At 43.0% G+C, this 25,397-nt stretch overlaps 1 protein-coding gene across 1 annotated transcript in view; it reads right to left on the bottom strand.

Annotated features, from left to right (window-relative positions):
• ndst1a (N-deacetylase/N-sulfotransferase (heparan glucosaminyl) 1a) overlaps positions 1-25,397 on the bottom strand; it is a 47,944-nt gene that overhangs the window by 13,719 nt on the left and 8,828 nt on the right. Inside the window, exon 2 of the mRNA XM_020645303.3 lies at positions 1,029-2,025. Coding sequence (XP_020500959.1) covers positions 1,029-1,580 — 552 coding nt within the window. The 5' untranslated portion in view covers positions 1,581-2,025. The remainder of the gene's footprint in view (positions 1-1,028; positions 2,026-25,397) is intronic.

Here is a 25,397-nt window from a genome sequence, read left to right as displayed (position 1 = left end):
TTTCTTCCTGATTTCAAACTCTATCCACTGTCCTATCACTCAATTACAGGAGCAAAAAGCCCCAAAAAATAAAAAATAAATAAATAAATAAAAAGCAAACGATTAACCGCTTCTAAATCTAACGTGTCTGAGATCTTCAACAGAAGTTAAGCTTAACTTTCTTTTGTGGACTTCAGAAATAAGTAAAGAGTTCAAAATTATTTCTTGAGGCATATTCTGTCAAAATTCAAAAAGGATGTAAGAGTCAATCAAGCTGATAAATAATGTTGTTATTGATTCATATTCATTTTTTTCAGTTATTCTTAAAATTGTAACAAGTTTGTAATTACCACAAAAACACATTCTGCATTCTGTTCCACTATATCTTGTACATACTGATAGAGTTATATGTTGAAGTAAAAAAAAGAAAACACAGGACTTTTAGATAATACTGCAAACAGTTTGGTTCAGAGAGCCGAGCAGCTGTGTTCTGTGTCAGGTCATTGGGATGCATACCCTCGCTCTTTTTTCCCCGTCCTCTCCCCATAGACAGTAAATCCCACCCTGCTTTCTCTTCTAACCTTCTCCTCCACCACCTAACATCACTGCAACACCATCTATGCCTTCACATCTCTTTCTATATTCTCTCCATGGCTTCAAGATGGTGATTAAAACCATAAGACCTGAAAACAGGCCTTGGGCAAACAGGCTCAGCCAGGGATTACTGGGAAAGAGAGAGAAGAAGAGAGAGATAGAGGAAGAAGAGAGGCAGAAGACCTTATAGAAACAAAGGGGAGAAAACAAGGTCAGAAAAGCAAGAGAGAGAGAGATTGCAGAAGAAAGAAAAGAAAAGAAATAGAAGTTAAGAGTAACAGCGCAGTGGGACTGAGTGATATTGAACCAGGCAGGTCTTTCCAACCCTGCGAATCCCATCTCCTTAGAGACCGTGGAGCCAGATGGACAGGGCAGAAGGTGTGAGTGAGAGGAGAGAGAGGAGAGAGAGGAGGGAGATGAGAGAGGAGGCTGAGGGAGTGTGTTGTTATTCTAACCTTGAAGAAGCCAATGATGCCCACTCCATATTCCACGCAGTATTTGTCCAGAAGCTCTCGGTTCCAGGCATCCAAGTTAACATACTTGAGAATGTTTTCATAAATCACCAGAGTGAAGCGCCCTCTCTCTTTGTCCGTCAATGTGGGCATGTCCCCTTTACCGGGAGAGATCTCAGTCCGATACCTGAAGCGGCCAGACTCCAAGATGGCCACGATCTCCTGCCCCAGTTGAGAATACTGGCTCTCAACAAACACCAGAACCACAGGGTCCGTCCTGGCCCCTCCGGGGTCCATCCCAGGACCTCCAGAGACGCCCCGCAGAGGCAGCAGCCGGGACGGAGTGACTCTTGGGTCGTCAGAGTCGGCTGACTCTCCCTCGGCACCGGAGACGCCTCCGTTTCCGGACGATGGCTCCAGCTCGCGCTTGACGCCATAGAGGAAGTAGGCAGAGATGAAGACGCTGATGGTGCAGAAGAGGAAGAGGAGGAGGAGGGAGGTCTGCAGGGGGAGGAGACGGACCAGCCGACGGACTCTTGTCACACATCCCAGCATCGTCTCGAGCCACGCCGCTCCACCCCACAGGCCCGGCGACGCGCCTTGGGGGACAGTCTCTCAAGAAAACGGCCAGCTGGGCACTATTCACGACAGAATCAGTTTTTTATGCAGCTCGATATAAACAGAGTTAAGGGAGCAGCTGCAGCAGCTACTGGAGAAAGAAATGAGACGGTCTCACGTTGGCTCTCCCTCATTCTGCAGCGCTGCTTATGTCACCATGGCAGAGGAAAAGGGGGTCTTGGACTGCCGGTACACGCTTCCTCAGGTGGAGGGGCGGGCGGGCCGAGTCACTGGTAGAGAGAGCTGGAGGGCTCCATCACCTGTCCTTCATGCGAGCCCGTCTTTCCTTCCGCTCTTTTGATTTCAGAATAATCTCTTGAGGAAAGCGAAGCCACGCAGGTCATCTCAGCAGGATCATTCCCTAAGGATCGGACCTCCTAACCTGGAAAAGAAGCAGGAAAATGGTGTCAAAATCAGCAGCTCCTATAGAACAAATCATGATTCCTTTGTTGTGTGGGTTTTGGCTGTGTGTGGGAGATGTGTGTTTTCCTGCCAGCGCCAACACTCCAAAAGTTCACTCCAAAGTAGTCCTTGCATTCACCTACACAAAGGAAGAGCTGCCAATTTCCCCCCTACACACTCGCATAACTCCTGTGTGTGCGCTCATACACGCGCACACACAAAAATAATCAATAGGCAGAATATGAGTGACAACAAAGCCTCGAGGCGAGCCAATTCTCGCTTCAGTTAGGTTGGGACTAGTGCATAGTGAAGCCATCACCAAAGGGGACACTCGCCTTCTATTTCACTCAAATACTCAAAATTCTCAAGACTGAAATGAAGTGTGGGAGAATGGAGAAAAGTGAGTTTGTGGAAGAGAAGGGATCCAAGAGCAGAGGTGTGGGTGACAGTGACAGACAAAACCTGGCAACAGAGGTACTCTTTAGTCGGGGAGAAAACCCCTCACCACACCTAATGCACATCCCCGTACCTAACATAATACACCAGCTCTTAAGTCAATCTCCATCAAGTCATGTGTGAAAAGAACAAGATACGGCATTAGAACAGTGTGAGCCAGTCACTTATAAAAACACCGCTTCTCCATTTAGAGGTGCACCGGAGAATTGAGAGAAGAGCATCATTACCTTAGCAAGGAAATGCTCCGTCCATTAGGCGACACACACACACACACACACACACACACACACACACACACACACACACACACACACACACACACACACACACACACACACACACACACACACACACACACACACACACACACACACACACACACACACACACACACACACACACACACACACACACACACACACACACACACACACACACACACACACACACACACACACACACACACACACACACCCCCCACACCCCCCCCCCCCCTCTCAACCCAAAGACATTAAACAGTGACCACCAAAGCCATCAAAACTCAGCAGACACGTCTCAAACATACAGTGGATTTGATTATGTCATCAAAGGTTTTATCAGTAGCACTATAAAGCTACAGTTTAATTAAAGGTGAGGGACATTAAAAATAAAAGACTGCCAATACCATGCTGAGCACAGAAAGTCCTATGGGCTACAATCATCCATCTGGTAGCATTACGATGAATAAATGATTGCCTTTTCACAGCCTGACAGGGGATACATTTCATATCAAAGAAAGAAAGAATTCCATACAGATAATCCTCCGATCATTCCTGGTGGCAGAGCACTTCATGAGGGGGAAAACCAAGCCCATATAGTGTCCCTTTAATGTAATCAATGTCAGCATTCTACCAAGTGCCCCCCTTAGCCCTACAGCCAAGCTTAACAGGATGCCTCAAATCTCCCTTTGAGTGCAGTAAAAGAAATCACACTTGTTTTTCTGAGTCGTGTCCAAAAAAAAAAAACGCTCCTCACAGGGTGGCACAGTAATGTAAAGAGAGGCCGTGAAGAAACAGTGGGCGTTCAGAGGATGTATCACAGCACAGCAGACAAAAACCAACAGCACACTGGTCGCTTGAAGATCCCTCCGGTACCTTGTTTGTTCATTTCTGAGGGAGCCGGGGTTCGTGCCAGGGCATATCAAAGTATGATTAGCCACAGGAAGTGACTGCTCCCCGGAAACAAGGGCGCAGGAGAGACGACCGGGGAGACGACTTAACAAAACACAAGGGCCTTCAACATTTTTAACAGGTCATTTAAGCAAAGGAATAAGACCTCCAGAAAATAAAATTAAACTTCCAATGATGAGGTAAAATCTTTAAGATATTTGCTCATACTATAAAATACCTACAATTTCTGTTCAACTCTATTTGGGGGCCTCAAGACAGTATGACAACATTTCATACTCATTTAAATAAATCAGAAAAGATGACACAGACTAGCCATGAGTCTAAAAGTAGGTTCAATTGTTTGTATGATTTTTTTTTTGTGTATCCTAGACGTCTGAAAAATACATTGCACTGACCCTTTTCCTCGTGAAGCATTTGCATTTTTATTTACGAGCTGAAATGTTAACTTGCTAACACTCTTCCTGATCCCTGCCTTTGCAATTTTTTTCCCCCTGTACTGCTCCTACCTGATCATCCATGGAGCAGTGAGAACCAACATTAATGTGCACATGCATGAGGCAGCAAAACGAGTATCCAAACGTGAACTACACCACTTGTTTATATACATTGCCATAAGGTAACTTCTATGGTTTGATTTTCAGAACTAGAAGAATCACAAGCTTAAACAATATATTTTTATGGAACATACATGCAAGTGAATTACTTTATTAATGATGCAATTATGAATTAAAAGAGAAACAACCCGGCTCAGCTCTCAAAAGAGGCAATCCAAAGTCTTTTTTCTTTTAATGATTAATCAGGAGTGAGACATGTTATCTTCATTTGCAGGGAGACGATGAGCTCTGGCCCCGACTCTAATGACACTGTTGACACGGCTGGGGAGCAGATTAAATGGTGACACAACACAAACAGAGCAGAGGCATAGAAGAAAAAACCTCAGTCCTTGCCCAGTTCGCAGTAGTGATGACCGCCTCCCAATGTTGACCTTCAGACTGAGATACAAAGAAAGAAAGGAAGGGAGAGAGACAGAGGGGGAGAGAGAGAGCGAGGGAGAGAGCGAGAGAGAGAGAGAGGGGTGGTCGGAGAGGGGGAAGCAAGAGAGAGAGTTGCCGACATATAGAGGTAAAGCTCAAGGCCCTGAGTGAGAAGATATAGCTCTGAGATCGAGGAGGCTAAAATAAGGAGTACAATACATCAGACAATAATGGAGATGTGGATATATATACACTAACTGAATGGCTGATGGATCTTAAATGTCTGTACACCCATCTCGTCTAATGTTCCTTTTACTTTCTGTTCCATATGTACTTTTAAAAGAAGCCAACATACAAGCGCAAACGCCTCTGTCCTCCTTCCAACAAGATAATAGATGCAAAAATGCAGAGGAGGAAGGAAAGAGAACATGAATATTTCATGCTCGGCAGCGTCTGATGAGAGGTATAGCCAGCAGACATAACGATAAGGTAAAGCGCAGCCAAAAGGTGTGTAGGAACCAGATTGTCTCAGTCTGCCAAGGAGAGTCAATGTCTTAACTCATGCATAAAAGGGAGAGGCAGATGGAGACAAATACGTATCTGAGAGCCAGCCTTTTTCGTTTTCAGTGATGGAAACATCCCAGGCTGCATATGAGCTCTGTAATAGCACACGTGGCCTAAAGGTCTTCTTAAATGGAGGTGGCAGGAGGAGTAATAAGGAATAATGTGGGGAGAGGGAGACAAGAGCAAAGGGAAGGAGGAAAATGATGAACTACCAAACCTTGACAAAAAAAAAAAAAAAAAAACAGATTGCTGGGAGAAATGTCTGACAAATTCACCCCGAGGCGACCATCAATCTTGCAGCTTTACAAACATCAATTAATACATAGCCCTCTTTAAGTTATAGCAGCTGAAAGATGGGGACATACCAAAGTGGAGGCATAAACAATAGCAGGTGACGGCCGAGAGGACGGGCTAATGCTTTTCCTCAGGGTGGGTGGTCACTCAAAGCTGCTCCCTCTTCTCATGGGAAGCCAGCCAGAAGCATACTGCTAGATTAATGAGGGAAGATGAGGAACAGGGGGGACGGAGCCTGGCGCTCAGCTGTAACAACTCTCTGGATAAACAACGTGAGGGCTGGCCATATGTAGCTTCACATGTACTGTTCCTCTCTCCCTCTCCCCTTGACGCTGCTGGTGCAACGTGTGAATGAGCCTGAGTGTCCCAGGGCTCGAGAGGTGAGTCAGTACATTAACACCGTCCAGCAGAGTCGGACTAGCTGTTCCTTTTCATTTCAATATTAACTTTTAATGGAGAACTGGACTCATTGCACCCTCAAGAACAAACAGTGCCCCCCCCCCCCCCTCTCTCTCTCTTGTGCATCTACCCAACCCTTCCCCTTACCCTTGACTGACAGAAATAAGCAATGACCCCTCCATGTTCAATCACTGCAGGCCTTGGCAACCACACGTCCTCCATGGAAACGCAGTAGTAACGATGTGTTCAGGAGAACAGAAAGCGTGCAGCAGGAAATGTGGAGGGCAGTAATCCATACAACACTCACCCAAAGGAAACTGTTGTTGTCATTTATGTGAACTGATGTACCAAAGTGGCTCAATCACAGCCAAGTCGAACCCCAGAGACTCATTAGAAGATCTACAATCCAAACGACATCACAACAAAGCTTTTTATTAAATATTGAATCCTGGACAAACATTACTGAGCTTTTGTGCAAACACTCGACCGAACAAACACAAAAACCTATTTGGTCAGACTGTCTGAAATATACACCCGGGCGAGGGTCAAGGTTAAACGGGTAAGAATGACACCGGTGTAATCCCTAATTTGTAATCCTTTTAATCTCGACACTGCAAACAGTTCGAAATGTGCTTATGCCAGCTGTGTTACTGTGTGAGAAGCCTTGAAGGGATTAAGAGGAGACACAATTGAGTGACGAAGGCCAGGACTAAACAGCATATAGAGAGAGAGAGAGAGAGAGAGAGAGAGAGAGAGAGAGAGGTTGAGAGGCTGTGTGTCTTTACTCCTAACCTTTAATGATATGTCCCCTTTTCTAACTCGTTGGGACGACCAAAACCCAGATGCAAGACCACTTTGTAATATTTTCATTCAGCTTTCCACTCTTAATTGCAAGAGAAATAACATTTAAAAAGGCCTGAATTTTCATATTTCTTTTGAAGAAAGTCTAAAGCAACAAACAGTCACAAGATAAATAACACAATAATTTCCACAATTTCCCAGTTTGGGATCAATAAAGTAATAAAGTAATTCTATTCTAACATTGAAGGAAGGACTTCTTCAAGAGGTTACACTCAAATGGCATAGTAGAAGTTTTGTTTTGCCTTCCAGCCAGCCTTGGCATTTATCAATATAGAATCAAATCAATCTGAAATTTGAATTTCATTTTATGCATCCATTGTGGCTGCCGCTATTAAAGGCTTAGGCCGTGAAATAGCGTGGAACGCAGACGCCGAAACCTCACTCCTGCTTCCGCCTCCCACCCTTCAGCCGATCTGAATGTACAAGCAGGCAGGCAGCTCCATTTAAGCTGCAAACATTTACAGGGACACTTTCCGCTCTCTCTGTCCCATCAATTCATTTCGTGCCCCTGCGTGAAGGACAGAGGACTCGGGAGGGAAATGTAGTTTTGCCTTCTAATTCTCCAGAAAGTGACTTTTACACAATTTCCCTCTACCAGCCCATGCTGCTGAATTATCACATCATTTTTCAGCACCTCAATTTACTGTCCCCAAGACTGAGGCAATTTCACAGAAGAAAAAACTTTCCTCAATTCCCCCATACCCCTCCAATTACATCTCAAGGCCCTACTTGAAGACCTCAGTCCCTGCACTGTCGTAATTGAAATGATTGCAATATTATTCGTTGACACAGTAATGGGAAAAAGAGGCAGAGACACGTCTTCAAAATCCAGACAAGGGAGAGCAATCTTTTCCTAAGAGCAATTATGAACAGAATGGGAAGACAGCTAAAGTGTGTTCAATGACAATTACAGAGAATTGGGGCATTTCCGTAGCGCTACTGTACTGTATATTCTGCACCAGGCAACCAAGATCCCACCCTTAGACTCCCATTAGAGGGATCGTGTCAGATCCCATCACCGCAGATATCATCCAACATGAAAATAACCTGAGCAGGCACATGCATAATGGCATGATTACACATTCATGTTATGTGGGGACGATAAAGACCAAGATGAATAAAAACAGAGAGGGCAAAGAAGAATATATAACACTTTGAATTTTTTTCATCGAGAGAGCATGCTTTAATCAAGACTTGTTTGGATCCCAACCGCTTCATCTTCTTTTGTATCTGGGATCTCAAGCAGGAGAGATCTGAGAGCGACGGGAAGTTTAAAATGGATTACCTCACAGTGTGAAAAGCAGTGCATGGATGAGCTGTGGGAGCAATGGGAAAACTGCAGCCTGGGTGGAGGCAAAGCGGGAAGGGGGTCATTAGGGAACGGTGGAGCTGAGATGTGAAACGGAGGAGACTTTCCTCGATGGAATTACTCCCCTGGGTGGTGGGGTAGAGTGGCGAGAACGGAACCAACACCTTCATCAATAGCCTCGCTCACCTTATCGCAGCACATAAAAAGCAAAGCACACATACAGTATACAACCCCCCCATCTCTTTCTTCTGATAACTACCGACCGCTCGCTACCACAGTATATCTATTTATAGACACGCTGTGCCCCATTTACAGGCAGGGGGACACTGGATCTGTACAATAAAAAAAACTGTTAAGACCACGTAAGCTATCATTTTTTATACTTCAGACCTGTATTAGTAACAACGAAGCAGCTTAGGACAGCACGTTGGAAAAGAAAGATTCACATAGAAAATCTTTAGTAAACTTAGCTATTGAGATGAACAGTCCGATTATTTGAATTATTCTGATGCTTTTATTTTATCTTCCTGAAACAGGTACCTTGTCTGAATTATAAGCCAAATACTGACAATCTCCCCAAAACAAGCAGGGGTTTAAAACACACAAATTAAAACTGAAAAACACTTCTTGCTGATATTTCTCTTCGACAAACATTACACTCTCAGCGAGTATTGCAGTGTTGTTGTTTGAAATTGTCAAATGATTATATAACTGAAACCTGTTGGTTCTTTTTTTTTGGGGGGGGGGGGGGGGGGGGGCGGGGGGGGGCTAATAAAATATCGTTTCAGAGTAGCGCATGGACTGGCCTATATGCTGATATCCAACACCACATTTAGGCAGCCTCTAAGGATACCAGAGCAATTTTACCAATGACTTTGACCTGACCAGAGAGTGAAGGGGACTGACCAATCAAATTCATGTGATTACATGTTCACCTCATAAGCTAGATACATCACAAGTAGAGGTGGGGGAAAAAAATCGATACAGTATAGTATTGCGATATTTTGTGTGGCGATATTATATCGATTCATGGCCGCCAAGTATCGGTATTTTATTTTATTATTATTATAAAAGCACACATGGTTGCAAGACAAGAGACAATTACAGTGAGCACAGGCCAGAAAAGGAGTACATTCATGTTTTGCGTGTGTTTGGGTGTGTGTGTAATTAAGTGTTTAATAGACTCTCTGGTGAGGGGTATGAAGATTTAAAAAAAAAAAAAAAAAAATCATGTTCAAGTTGGATTAGACTGAAATACCAACAGTTCAGATTGTGAAGTTAATGCAGCCTTTTACAGGGTTTTAGTTGTATTACAGTGTTGGTCAGTCTGTGGGCTTGACTCCACTTGTGTAGAAATAAAAAGACTGAAGTGAGATGAATAGACTGAGTATTTCTTCTTATTTGACCGAACAGTTCTTATTTTAGTTTAGTTTTGTGGACAAAATATGCAGTTAAAAAAGTTAAATCGCAATATTATGTATCGCGATTCTCAGCATATCACAAAAATGTTTAAAATCGCAATAATATTGTATCATGGGGCCTCTAATGATTCTCACACCCCTACTCACAAGGTATTAAGCCAAAAAGGTGCAACAATTGACCAACTTTAGACAGTCTAGAGCAACATAGCAGCCAGCTGCAACAGGAATACAAACGCTACAGTGCATGTTTTTGAAATACGTAATAACTATCCTTCATTGCTCTTTTTTAACATTAACGCATATGAATGTCATGCAGGGTTTGTATAGGGCCAATATGACATTATGTGTTGCAATTATAGCAAAGACCTGAAGCAAGGAAAACGATACCCTCCTTCCGTAAAGAAAAAACACCCTACACTTCCTAGAAAAGCTTTCTCTATTGAATTTCACAGCGGAGAAATAGGTTTGTAGTGCCTCAGACAGCTAACGCCAGGCACAGGGAGGTGGTGGCAGAGGGAGGACGGGGTTGGTCATTTATCATTTTTGTCAGTGTGGTAGAAGGGGGAGTTGGGGCAGGAGGGGCTTTCATATAAATTGAGTGTAGGTGGGATCAATGTGGCGTTGTTGGTGAGGAAAGGGGGGGGGGCGAGGGAGCAGATCAATGCTGGTGGGAGTGACTGTTTGTTCCCATTGTTTATCTACTGTCATCTCAGGACGCTGCTGAAGGACAAGGGAGCATGGCGAGCAGCACAATGTCTCCATTGGGACTAAGGATTCGTAATGGGTCTCTCCTTATACAGACAATGGGCATCGCTCAGAGGTGAAAGTCAAACTGTTTGCGGATAATGCAATTCTCTATGTGTGTGAATATGTGAGTGAGCGTGGGAGTTCAGGGGGGCTCTGAGTGGAAGAGGCAAGTAGAGATAACAGCACTAGTGAGTGTGGTTTCATGCTGCAGGGCCTTCTGATCAAATCAACTTCCTATTCAGCAGAGGAAACCCATCCCAAGCTCCACAGAACCTCCGACTGAAGCACAACGATTTTATTAAGACTTTTACACCAGCAGAACGGCAATAAGAGATCTGCTGACCTGATGTGAACCAAGGATGCTATCAAACAACAACAAAGCTCGCCAAGACTTAGAATGAATAAAAAGAAAACTATCTAAGCTAATAACAAAATCCCCAAGGCAACACGGGCTGTGGCACACACATAAACAGTATAAGTGTCTAATCTACCCAATCAATCCAGGAGAGATTGAAGAAAACAGCCAAGTAGAGGTTGTACCTTGGAGTGTAATAGTTATAAGTACAATGCCTGCTCATGAAATGATGATGAGTGAGATTCAAGATGCTGCTCAGTGAATTTTCAGGTATTATTATTCCCAGGGGAGCCCTGCCCTCCCCCCCCCCCCTCCTCCTCCCCCCCCTTCCTCTTCCTCTTCCATCTTCCCTTCTTTCATGTCCAGATAAGAAACGGGCCCGCACTGATCCGACTGTGATTCGCGCAGCAGAAATGCGTTCCCATGGGAATATCACGGTGCGGAAGAATAGCTGACACAAGAGATGAGATTCTGTTGTGCTGCCCATATTTTGCCTGCAAGATCAAACGGATAGGATTTTTCCTCCCTGCATGAAAAATGCACTCGTAATCATCAGCTCACTTTCAAAGTGCAATCAAGAACCGCAGATAAGTGGATAGAAGTGGTAATGTGTCTGGAGGGCTGTATACATTTATTCTCCATGTAAACAAACAAAACACACTTGACACATGCCCCCATTGTGGTAATTTTAGGCACTAAATGTGTGAAAATTAACTGCAGAAAGTTCCCCGCCTTATGATTGGCTCATCGCAATAACAATAATTGCACTCCAATTGTAGCTCCAGCTATGAATCCTATAACAAATCCTGCATGTTTCTATAAAGCTTCAGTTGCCTCTCTTACTTTTCGCCTCAGCTGCAGTTTTTACCCAGCCGCAGTGAAGAGTGATATCCCCCCCGCCCCCCATTAGATCGTCTCTTGTACAAATGAAAACAGTGTTTTTATAAGCTTGATCAACATATCTCAGTGTGGATGCAATTCTCAGAAATAATTGACAGGCATGTGGTGTGTATTTGATTAATATGTGGTAGATGTGCACTGATCGAGTGATAGATTTTCAGCCTGACAATTTTCAGCCTGTTCAGCTGAGATTGGTGACCAGAGGGTCCTCTCCAATGTATTGAATTCTGTTTCGATTTCAGATTCACACACACACACACACGAGCCACATAGCAAGTGCACAGTAACATAAAACACTAAGGTGACGCACACACACTCACACAAGCTAACATTGTTGGCAGTTTGGATGTGAGGTGCACATCAGCAGAGGCAAAAAAGCATTGATGAACAAGAGGACAGGCTCCTCTTACCTTAGAGGAATTCTACCAGTTTTTTCTCTTTAATTCTGTGCTGTCCAAATGTGGGAGGCAGAGGAATGAAAAAATGATTACACTGAAAGCTAAAATTATTATAATCAAAATATTCCTATTAACATATCTTAAGGTAGCCTACTCATTGTGAAAAGTGGGCTCTTTCATAATTACATATTTAATTTGATTTGAATTAATGATGCATAAATGTCTCCATCACTTGACCTGGTGCAGTTTAAGATTTCTTTCATAAACGGCCTAATTTACAGTCATTGTTTTATTATGTACATAAAATAAAATGTTCATAAAAGAAAGATACATTTCTTTAAAGAGAGAAAATCAGAATAGTCCAAAATCAGAATTGGCAGGTCAGAGCTTGAAAAAAATTGAATCGGCCAAAGAAATTCCAATCATATTTAATATCTGGTATGTAGATATTATTATTTGGAAACAAGAAATATAATATAGCTATAAAAATGTGAGTTACTAAGTCTTTGAATGGCACAAACATCCTAATTTTAACAGAGAGCAGCTGTGGGCCAAGGAGGGCTGCAAATGTCGCACTAAATGGTGTAAAGTACGCAACTGATATAAAATACAGCTTTATCTGTGAGAAACTCCGTTATAGAGACTATTAAGAATTCTACAAATATAAAAAAACAGACAAAGCTAAATGATACCTTGAAAAACATTAAGGTCATCATTATAGCAGCATTAATCTAGCACAGCGGTGTATTTGTACTGAAGGACAGTAGCATGAAGGCCATGAAGAGGCCTGTAACAGCTCTGAAGAATCTGCAGGGTCTCACAGCTGAGAGAAGGGAGACATGGTGCATTCAAGAACTCTCGCCCGGGGCATTCAGCAGTCAAAGTTTTACGGCACGCATAAAGAGAAAGTCACTATTAAAAAAACTCACATGACATCTCAGATAGTTTTAGCCAGAAGGCATGTGGGAGAATATGAAACAAACTTGATTTAGGTTTTAACAGTGTGAAGAGATTTTCGGCCACAGGACTGAACACGGTCTTTGATGTTAGCCAAATTCATCGGCAGAAACGTATCTAAAACATGAAGACTCGTGGTTGACGTATCATGCTTTGGAGATTCTACAGGGAATATTTAGGAGGCTAGAGTGTACAAAAACTATTATGAATTCTGCTAATGTTTGACACAAAACTATAAAGTCAGAGAGGACTTATTTTAAAAGAGGTCCAGTCCAGCAGTGGATCTGAATCCAATCCAGAATAAGATGCAAGACATTGCTCATGAAAGTTGACAAAACCTTTGCAATTTGTAATTTGTATTTAATATATGGGTGACCTAAACAGTTGAATATTTGACAATTCATTCAAAAAGAGCCGACTGCCAATCTCACAGTGGAACACCTGCTATGAAACAAGGATCATTCTATTACAGCAATGTCAGGCTGCTCAGTGGCTTTTTTTTTTTTTATACACAGAGTTGTCTGATTTCTCAAAATAAATCATGACTCATAGCCTATCTTGGTATAAAAATCAACTTATTAATACTTTCAATGCAATTCTGAAAATAACTTAAATCAACCTCCTCACTGTTTGCATGAATAAATCACCCCGAGTCATTGATTGAAGCAGCATATTTACGTGTTAGAATTTCATTGGCTAAAAGAAACGCCAGTCACCGGCATAGTCCTGTGCAACTGGCCGTGTATAGATACATCAGAACAGGGGCAAGCACCTCCTTTCAACTTAGGCTCTCATTGGCTATTGTAGGCTGTTAATAGCGGTGAATGGAAGGTCATAACCTGCCAATTGAGTTGACAATCAAAAAGTCAGAGTGCAGCCGCCATTCTTTTTTGTTATTAATAAATTATTAATGATTATACGGTGGGAAATCTGGAAAAGCTGTGGCAAATTTGAAGCAAACCATGGAACTTAATGGATGTAATGCGTTTGGAATAAATCTTTCACTGGATTTGGACCCTTGCCGATGCAGCAGGACCATTTTTGTTGGACAATAATGATCGGGAGGTGGTTCATCTTTCATGTGGCAATTATGAGAACATGGATCATGATGAGGACAGGCAAATATGACTCATCAGACTCGACTATGTTAATCCTTAATCAGGGTCACCCCTAATAAACTCTATCTTGAGGTACTGAAACACTTTGTGTGTTATAATTTATATGCATTCTAGGTTTCTTTATATTAGAAGTGTTTTGTTTTCTTTTGATAAGAGTCAAGGAAGACAGTTGGTTAGGGTAAAAAAAAAAAAAAAAAAAAAAAAAAAAAGCTTAAATATATGCCCTGTGTAAGGCAAACACTTTTAACCTGCCATATTTCCAATCCTCTCCCAGTATTTCCCCATTTAAACACACCTTGGCGCGGCTCACAGTTATTCCTTTTGCAGCTGTAGATGTTGCTATGCCACTGATCGAGACTGTCTATTTGGCTGTACTGGCGCTCTACCTGTCCCCAGCCGAGCTGCTTTTCCCTTCCTCTGCTCTCACCCTGGACTAGAGGGTGAAACATGTGTGGGTGTCACAGAGCTGACAGGTCTATCTGTGCTCTGTCTACTCTGCTGGCGCTTCCCATTTCCCCTCTTCACTGCCGCCTCTACAGCTGCTGTGTATCCTACCGTGACACCGCACACACACCGCACACACACAAATATATCAGTTTACAGATGGGGGTAGCTGGGGCCTGCACATAGGGTCAAGCTTCCACAATGCTGTGTGCCTAGTGTATGTCCTGAACACAACACTTTGAAATCAAAACAGTATGGCAGAAAAAAGACGAGAGAGAGAGAGAGAGAGAAAGATGTGTATTAATGTGGGAAGAGAGCAATGCCTTTTCTTGTCAGTTCAAGGAAAACCTGTCAGTGTTATGGATTAAATACCATGCATGCAGCGCTGCATCATATACACACTCACACACCACTTGACAGATTTAGGTGAGTAGATGCGTGAGCTCAAGTGTGCTGATGGGAGTGTCTTTTGTTTTTCCTTGCTGTGTTCATGCGGCTTGGTGTTGGGTTATATGAGTGCAAAAACCCAATCTGAAGAGCAGACTGCGCTAGCCATGTAAAATATAAGATCTGTCTCCTGCCACCCGTCCAGAAAAAAGGCCAGCAGCTGCTAAAGTCAGTGCGGTTCAGGCACACGCCGTCACCATAAACCCCATGTAACACATTTCTCATTTGCTACGCCTCTCAGCCATTTGCTCTCAAACGGCACTTTCCACTCAAACACACACATACAAATCAATGAGCACACACACGGAGATACACACTTCCTCACACAGAGTGGTGGAGTGTTTTGCTTCCCACTGGCTGTAACAGGTGTGTGTGGGGGGATGGCAGTAGTAAGCCGATCCAGCCATGGGGACCCACTCTTTCTCCTCTCTCTCTTGCCAAAACACCCCTGGTCCCCGCTATCCTTCACCTCCTGAAGGGTAACTTCCAATCAGTCGGACAGATCAATACGCCCTGGCCTCAGGATATGAAGCTCTAAAGCTAACTAGAAGCACTTAAGGAGAGGGGAATCTGTATTGATTACAAAGGGTTAATGGGACCTTGTGTGCTTGCTACACTTTTCTTTAGTTGTGGAATTCCCGGCCCGGGTCTGTTAATTGACAAAAATTGGTGACAGACACAAACTAGACTGCTGTTGAGGATTTCTATAAGATTTTTATGTCGCCCATAGCCTTCTGTTTTGACACAGTACACACAAAAAGGTGAAATGGGGCTGAAGGAAGTAACGATACAAGCTCCTGAGTCAGAAGAGAGCACCATGCCAGAATGAATCAGTGAAGTCAGAGCTAGATGACCACAAAGCAAGCAGAGTGGTAAATCTTTTATCTGCACTGCAAAAAAAAAAATACTGAGTATGATGAGGTTCAGGATGCCATGACATCTTTGCTCCAACATCAATAATTCAGCATCGCCTTTCTCACCCTTTAATTATACATCAATGTTAGGATAACAAAGGCATGGGACGCTCGCTGTGTACCCGCTTACAAAAGCCGTAACAATGAAACCGGATGGGGGAACTTTAGCCTTTAGGTGGAGGTCGGTGGAAGAAGGAAGCAGAATAGGCCTTGGGGCTGCTTCGCCCTGCTGTCGAGCTGTCATTTATGATGTGTCCGCCTCACCCACTGTGTGATCAGAGATCAAAGGGTTAACTGAAACTCTGGCCTATAGCCCTGTGCTTACATTATTCAACAGCTTGTTACAACAGCCGGCTCCCTGATCTAACACACAGGGAGACAGAGAGCTTGAAACTCCGGGGAGGGGAGCGCAGGGGGACGAATAGCCGGATTAAGAAAAAAAAAAAAAGAAAAAAAAGGATGACAGAGGGAGAGAGAGACTGGGAGGCTGGAGAGAAGAAAGATAGGACAGAAGGGAGGGGATATGAAGGGAGGGGCTATACGGGCGGGGTCGGGGGGGGGGGGGGGGGGTGAAGCATGGAAAAAAGGTGGATTGAATGGGATGAAAAGAGGTATTGAGAAAAGGGAAGGATGAGGAAGTGGTGAAAGATAGTGACGGAGCACAGGTGGACAGAAGAGAAGGACTGTCCGTTGAAATCTGCCTGTTGCTTCTGGAGGTTGACCAGCATGACTGGACAAGGACGTTCAACCTTTGACCACATAACTAAGGGGATAGCTCTGATCCATAGTTAAACACAATATCTTACATTTGATCATGATTTGTTTTCCAGCCACCATACAGCCCACAGTCTATTTGCTTACTTATTTTACTTTAACATAAAAGGCATGTTTTCTGTTTCATCCAATTCTCATTAACAGGTACAGTATCTGAATATGGGCTGGTCATGTGTTCAAACAGGTAACAATGCAGCATCCACATGCTATCCGAAATAGCCCTCAAAGACAGACAGTCGCACAACAACAAAGCACAACAACATCCATCAGATGAGCACCGAACTGACAGCCACCATGTTTTGGGAGCGCCCTGTTTATAGTCCCAGACTCGCGCCGCTGCTCAGCGAGCGGGCTCCTTTGTTCATTAATTGATTGGCCTCCCCCGCTGGGCCCCAGTAACTAGGTTACACAGATCCATGAAAAGAAGAGGATTGGCCCCCCCGGTGAAAGGCGGAGGAGAGATAGACGACTCCGGGGCAGGAATCTGAGTGTTAATATAACTAATGGAGCGTGGACGACAGTAACTTTATTGAAATCACCCTCATCTAATTAAAGCAAAGAATCTGATGAGAGCAGAGAAGGACGGGAAGGAAGTTTGGATTCCATTAAGAGAGGGTGAGGTCACCGTTACATCAGCTGAAGGGGCGAGGCTGCAGAGAAGGTGACAGACAGACAGACAGACGGACAGACAGACAGCATGATCTCTATTACCCAGCTGTCACACACACACACACACACACACACACGCACACACACACACCTGACAGGAGCATCACTTTACTCACTGCTATTGCTAATTTAAAAGCAGCAGGTTAAAGGAAGTGCAGAGGTTGTTGTGACTATCACGCCCAGGTCACTGGAACATTTCCTTTTTCTAAGAGGTCTCTCGTTTCCAGCAACATGAGAAAAGGAAGAACTGACCTCTGTGTCGAGACCGAGCTGCTAGAAACACAACGGACTGGCCTTGCTTTAATGTGAGGGCAGTACGGCAACTGTTACTCATTAATGCAAGTTTAACCTCTTCCCTCTGTCTCTTGTCAGAAATAAAGAAGTAAATGAAAAATTGCCTTTAAAGTTACAAGAGAAAGTGAAAATATTTAGTTGCTTATGTTCCTCCATGTCAGCACGCTTTATTCATCAATTAGTTTGTCGGTTGTTTATGTCCTGCATGAATTTTATTTATGTGACTCCTGGGATCTCATCAGTGGCGCATTTTTCTAATCTGTGAGGCAAAAAATAATTTGTTAGTTTGTCATTGGTCAAAATTACCAAGTGTTGATTCTAAACCAGTGAGGTTGGGGGGGGGGGCATCCAAACGTCTGCGGCACAAGTGATCTGACCTAAAGCCACCATGTCCAACAAAACCACCATAACCTCTAACCAATGTCACACAACATGTTTTTCTCTGCTTTGGAAGAGACCTTACAACTACTTCCAGCAGTTGAAATTAAGTTGTTTACTGTTGAACGGGAAATTTAAAAAAAAAAACAACCACAAAAAGGGCCGCCATGACTCTATATTCAGGTTTGAAGAGCCATGAAACCTCACTGTAAACAGTAAATATGTTAAAGAGCTTATAATAACAGAGACGCAGACGTGCTGTCCCTCCCTGTGGGCACCGAACACAACAGCTGAAGCAACAGAGGAAGCTGCATGCGCCCAAAATACCTCTTGGGATACTAGTTTCCATCGTACAACTTTATCTTCTTTATGTGACAGGGCTGAGCTACCTGGTGACCGTGGTGGACCCAGGTGGACTAAGGTGGACTAAGGTGGACAATGTAACAATGTGCGCTGATGGCAGTCAATACGAGAGATGAGCGGTGTGGATGACATTGGCAATAGGTTGTAATCTAAAACTAAATCAAACAAGCCCCCAGGCAGCGCCAGAAAAAAAAAAAAAAAAGAAATCACAGTATGACTCTGCAATATTCTTTTGCTGGCAAAGGACTTCTCAAACAAAATGGTGTGCGACAGCGTGCAACATAATCTTAATGTATTATTTGATCCTTCGGCCTCAGAGTGATGGAGTCATTTTAGAATACAAGCTCCATCGAGAACACTTGACCACTCCTCACAAGAGAGTACTTCCAGGTCACAAAAAGGACAGTACAGCCCAGATGAGGTTAATATGACTGACACTGTACGCCTGGGGGGGGGGGGGGACAGAGAAGTTATAAGACAGAAACTAAAAAGGACAAACGCTTTGCTTTAATATCCTTTAGACTTCAAATTACCTCCTCAGCAAATGGCGAGGAAAGAAGCAGCCCACCTCCCTCTGCCTTCCCCCGCTAATGGTGTTGTCTTTTAAACCTTTATCACTAATTCATTACTTGTGATTTTACAGCAGCAAGAGCTACAGCTTTGTCTTCTGTCTAATTGAGAGCCAGTGGCTTCAGGCCCTAATCATTCAAACCTTCTAACAGCTTTTTCTTCAGGGGCTGATGAAGTCAAAAAAAAAAACAGCTTTATTGCACAAGTAGGTCATTTGCTTTGTGTGCAACTTCAAATGGCTTTAATTTCAGACTCTGACAGATTGTGATTTGTGGAGTGGTGCAAAACGTCAGAATGTAATGAATGTTGAGGTTTTCCCTCGGTGTCCCCTTTTCAGAAATTGGATGTTGTGATAAGGCGGCACAGAATTCAAAAAAATACCCTACATATTAGGGACAGGTTTTTGAAGCAGCTTTCAGTGCCCACTCACTCAAGAAATACCTTTCAAAGGGGAAAAAGCCATTTTCTTTCTATGCACCACTTCAGCCCCATCTCCTCTATCACACATGGAAGTCTAATTAGCTGTGTCGTATCCCTTGATGACTCCGCCATTTCCTCTCACAGGGAAGATTAACCACCACAACACTAATATCAGGCTCCACATCAACACAATTAGGTGAAGAGTGAAATCCGAGGCATGTCGTCACATCTCCCTGGCTTCGTTAGGACACACCAGAGAGGGAGTCGACGACGGACAGGCTGCTACGTCTGCAGGTATGGGATCTGCTGAGCAGGTGTACTTAGCAACCCAGACAGTCACCATGGGATGTGGTTCAAACTTGGCCTAGATAGCACAAGATAGTGGAGTTTATTGTTGAAAGTCGAGGCTATAAAAAAAGAGCCCAAAGGCCACTTCCAATTAAGGACAGACTCCTGTAGTTTTCACTAGTGGAATCTGTTGATTAGCTCCAGTGGGTGGCACAAGAACATTTAAAAATTTAGAAATACCTGCCTCTGGGCTTAAAAATATTTACATAAGCACAACTCTGATAAACTTCAGAGGGGCATTCGATTCTTTCAGATTAGGGTTAGACCTTTAGACTGTATGTCAGTGATTAGATAAGACGAGTCAGTAAAAACACTATCATTAGACTAAATGATCTAAAATAAGGAGGGGATTTCATTGTTGGTTAAGGCTGCTGGATTATGTCAAAAATCATGATCACGATTATTTTTAATGTTTCTGAGGTAGTGGTGATGTTCTCTTGTGGCCAAACTACAACAACAAACACTTAGAAACATGCACCACACATGACAAAACCTTTTAGACATAATGAGCACAACACTGCATGCGGCAAAATAATCATTTATGCTGCGTTCCATTTACCTTGGAACTTGGATCTCGGAACTGGGAATTATGTCCCACCCGAGTTCACTGCGTTCCAGTTCCAAGTCGGACAAGCAACATGGACGCCTCAAGGAGTAACTTCATTTTTTTTTGCCAATACCAGACCATAACAACACACTACATGATAGTTTCTGACCGAAAATAACATGACAACACCTCCACAGAGAGAACTTGCACGATACCGTCGGTATGATTGATTTAATTAAACAAAAAGACGTCTAAGCTGCTCATAAACACAACAGTTACAGCTTAAACATCGCTTTCGATGCACGTAGCAGCCATATTGGATTTGAAATCCGGCTACAGACGATTTTCAGAGTTTCCGAGCTTGAATTGATGACGTACCAGACCGGCAACTCGGAATTTCCGACTGTCCAGATCACATGGAACGCACCATTAATCTTGACTATCTTGTTTCAATGATTATAGGAAGCCAAAATCGTAAATGAAATCAAACTAGATTAATTGCCCTACAGTGTTGGTTTTAGAGGTTTAAGTTTTAAAATAAATCCTAAAAACCGTTACAACGCATGTACTGTACAAGGTTCAGTTATGAGTTTTAATCAAATAGTGCCAACTAAAGCCGTTTTCACATATGCACTCCTGAAAATATAGGAAAGGATAGGATAGTACTTTATTGATCCCCAGAGGGAAAATGTAGGCGTTGCAGCAGAACAGACAAGAAGGTCATACAAAATACAAATCAAACAGAATAGATTAGATAAGATAAATAAAAATAGGGGGTATATACAAGTACAAAATGAATGATGAAGTTAACTATGCAGGGAATTGAGACAATATGTGCAGGGAATGGCAAGATAAAGTGACCAGTGATGATTAAAGTGACTTGGTCTAAATAATTTCAGGAGGACTGCTCGAAATATTCTCCTGACCTGGCTGTTCATATACCTGGGTACCTCACTGCGGGAGACTTTCCCTTTAAGACAAGAGGGGGGGCTCCTGAGGTAAGACGTGATGTAACAAAGACCCACAGAAGTAGCAGACGATGCAACAGAGTCTGTTATACAATGCTAGAATGAGAATATTTGCCTTTATGTCGAGCGTAGTTCAACGGAATGACAACATCAACAAAAGAGCGGAGAAGAACATATTGGAGAACAGAAAACGCAGTGCATCCATTTAATTACGTGCACAGAGATGGTAGCAGTTCACCGTGCAGCAGTCACAGGCTATAAACATCACTCCCCCCTTCCTATGGGCTCAACTGAATTCTCCTGATAATATCCCACTGTGTTCTCACATCAGCTCACTCGGACTGGCTGCAGAAAACTAGTAGGGGGCTGGCAGGTGAAACACTGAGTTTAGTTTCTGGGTGAAGAAAAATTTGGCGGTTTGGGTTCACACATACAGCTCTTCCAGGAAATATCAGTGGAGTTTTTCAGGAGTTTTCTCGAAGTGTGAAAGCCCCATTAGTCATCTTTCTTGGTCGTCAAACTCCTTCACAGGAAACAGAAACTTTAGAAAGTCGGGAAAGGGAGGCATTCACAGTCTGATGAGGAGTCTGCTGAAGACAATCCATTGTTTTTAAACTGTTTCCAGATGCTTCATATCGCTCAACTGTTGCATTTTCTGGCAATGATTTGTCATTCTTTCAATCAATCTTCAGGCTTCCTATAAGTCCTCTTGAAGCCAAACAAGCCCTCCGCCCTAGTGCATCCGCAGTGAGTAACTGAACTTGTGGGACCTCTGCTCGGGTTGGTCTTGTGTTCTGTTAGAAGAAACCTTTTAACAACTACTTAAAATTTACTGCTTAAAAAACACCGCTGAAGGAAAATCCACAAATCCCTACTGTGGTCCCCTCATGCTTTTTAATAAACAGCTTGTTTACGCCAAGACTGTATTTCTAAAGAGAACACAGAGTATTTTTTTATTTCAAGGAATTTTTTTTTTTTTGGCAGGTTAATCGTCAAGTTACATATCAGGCTTAGAAAACAGAAATCTAAGAGAAAGAAAGAAACCTCTGCTGCATAATATTGCACCATGATCAACATGATTTATTTCTTAATATTTAGTTGTATATAATTAAAGGCTGTATGTATCTTCTAAATACAAACAAATAGTAACAACCCATATTTACAGATCAACAGAGTAGCTGGAACCTAACAACCTGGTAATTTAAAACACATACATGGACTTATCAACACATCGACTTAATCTGACATATTTACTTTAGCTGATGCAACACAATGAAGAACATATTATATCGTGTCTCAAATCAAGATATATCTGGGTGATAAATGCAACAATTTCAATGATCCATTAACTGGAGATGCACTGACTGCAATTCTTTTGGCTGGATACCATTTTTTTCAAGGTGTGACCTGACGTTACAGATTTTAACAGATCCCGACAAACATTTTTTTCTAATATTTCTTTCATGAAAATTCAATTGTAAATTCATAAAAACACTGAAAAACTGTTTAATAGAACAATCTCCAAAACTGCACTAGGTTACATGACCATCTCCATTTCTCATTCCAATAAAGGTCACCCAGAAAGTTTTAGGTGTCAAACCCTTTACTTCCTGTATTCTTGTGTATTCTTTTAGCCATAGTTTATAGTGAGTGTAGTCTTTGAATAATGTGAAGTAAAACAAAACAAAATTATCTCATATACAAATTTCATTTTCTGCTTTAAATTGACATTTTAACAATCATCCTTAACACTTTCTGCTCATTAATAAATCCAATCAGAGGAACATGGACGTTGACTGCTTCACTCTCTTCACCTTCGTTCTACCTGACTCATCAAGGAATTATGAATTACCTGAGAAATAACTAACAGCCTGTCCTGACAGCACTGGACATGAGCAAGACGAAATCAACTTGGTTCTGTTGTTTCTTGTTGGACTGTCCTAACTGCAAAGCAGCACGGCGCGTCCCCTTCACCCTAACACCACATGTTCCTCTGTCACTCACATAGACAGACGAGGAACAGGAGAGCGGGGGGGGCTCTACAGGGCACTGGACTGGTACTAGCTTTCCTCCCAATTGAGCTTGTTAGCTTGTTTTACAAAGTGGAGATCGTGGTGCATTAATAACATCCGAATTTAAATGTTGTGCTTTGACTTTAGTCAAGACTGGAGAGAAACGTTCTTGCTCAACACCAGCAGTTTATTGACGAGCCTTTGAGTGTTCTGATTTGAGTCAATGGCTCGTCAATAAACTATTCGTCGATACTAACCCCCACACGTCCGCTTGTCCATCTTCAATAGAAAAGCACTACATGTCATACTGTTGTGAAACTCACAGAGCAAAGAATTAAATATTTCCCGGATGCAATGTGGACAGCGAGCGGGTGATTGTGTGCGATGCGATTTCAAATGCTCTTGTGCTGTAAGGCCACGGTGTAGGACTGATGACTATGTCCCTAGGCCATTACGAGCAGTGTCTTATCCGTTTGTCTTCCTGTTTCTCACTGCCCAGGCAAACAATATTTGTGCCTGTATCTAATATTTTCAAAAGTTAAGTTCTCACTGGGTCTTTCAAGAAATGGCTCTGTCGTAAAGTAAGTTCCTTAAAGCACCAAACAGCTGAATCTAAATATAACAGAAGCAACTATAGCTGCAATATCAGATCAGACATCTTTCTATAGTTGGACTCTGAGTTGTTTTTCAGCAGGATGGGAGAAAAAGACGACACTCTGCTAAGTGAATTGTAGAATTTGACAACACAAAGTCCTGCCAATACTACGATGTTCACAAAAATATCAGATTCAACCGTAAAGTTGTTGTTGAAGGACTCTTGCATAATGTTTTCATTTAGGCTCTCCCACCACCAAAAGGGACAAATCTCCTTCACTGCATTAGGAATAGACACGGACAGGAAGACAGAGGTATCCTTATGATTGGATATGCTGTCAGCTGACATTAGAGCACACAGCAGATATTTACAGCTTTCTGGAAACATCTGTAGGCTCTTGGAGGACTGTCAGGCAGGCAGAGTAAACAACATGCTCACTAGCATCTCACAGCCCTATGCTAACCAGGCCTGTCAATCACATGAATCAAGCTAGCGGCTGGGAGTCACATGTGGATGAAAGAAGGCTTTTTTGTACCCGACGTTACAACCGCCCAGCAAGCGGCTGCAAAACATGAGCAAAAAGATACAGCAATTAATTGCAGAAGACAAAGTAGAGAGTTTAAGACTCAAAGCTGGAAAAAAAAAAAAAGAATATACATTGTGTTAATTGAGATGTTTTGCTCCAAGAACTGCAGCAGCAGATCATTTAGTGATAGCTTGAGAGGCATGTTCAAAAAAAAAAGAAAAGTGCAACAGAAGAAAAAAAAAAAAACGACGTGCAACGTGCCAGTGAACACAGAACAGCACAGAAGAAAACACGCAAAGAGGAAAACAAGAGAGCTACAACAGAGGAAATCTAACAAAAGGCAACAGAACACAGTCAGAACACAGAGGAGCCGAGCACAACACACCAGAACAGGCTGTAATTGTGTTGTGCGGGACTGACCCCGGCGCATCCCAGCAGGCATTGCATGATGAATGGGCCTGGCGATGACTACATCCCTCTCCCCCTCCTCCTCCCCCTCACATGCTCTTTTCTCTCCCTCACTTCTCTGTCGCCACTATTAGCCCTCCTTCTGTCCCTCCCTGTGCTCCCTTCCTTTACCCGAAAACCGCACTCTATTCAGCCGCTGCCATCCCACAAGATTAATTTGCATTCAGTGCACTTAGTCCTCGTATTGTGCTCTGACACAATGACATATTACAGTGCATGGCACACCTATTAAACATATAGTGTAGCTTGAGGGATGATGATTTTTTTTTTTTTGCGAGATGGTTATGATAGAGTACAAATAGAGCAAGAAGCGGGGTAGAGCTCGAGCGGCTCCAAACACAGAGAGGCTCTGACACACGAGTCGCAGCAGAATCATTACGGGAACAGTTTGATAACCTCGATTAATGATTCACTAGACCCAAACTAATAAACTGGGTCAGATTGTGTTAGCAGCAGCCGCACCAAGAGCAGCAAGACCTTCACGTAAGGCCGCCTGAGAAGAAAGAGGGGCAGCGGGAGAGAGAGAGCGAGAGAGAGAGAGAGAGCGCGAGACGGGGAGGGAGGGAGCAAGAAAAAGAAAATTAAAGAGAGAAAAAAAAAGGCGATAAAGGTGTTGCTGTTGCTTCACTATGGACCCCGAGGATAGAGACAGTAATGCATGGGAAATGGGCTTTCTTCCTCCAGCCTTCGTTG

Source organism: Labrus bergylta, chromosome 9 (assembly GCF_963930695.1).
Source record: "Labrus bergylta chromosome 9, fLabBer1.1, whole genome shotgun sequence".
NCBI classification, from domain to species: domain Eukaryota; kingdom Metazoa; phylum Chordata; class Actinopteri; order Labriformes; family Labridae; genus Labrus; species Labrus bergylta.
Note: the sequence above shows the minus strand (reverse complement) of the source record. Positions and strands in the feature narration are given on the sequence as shown.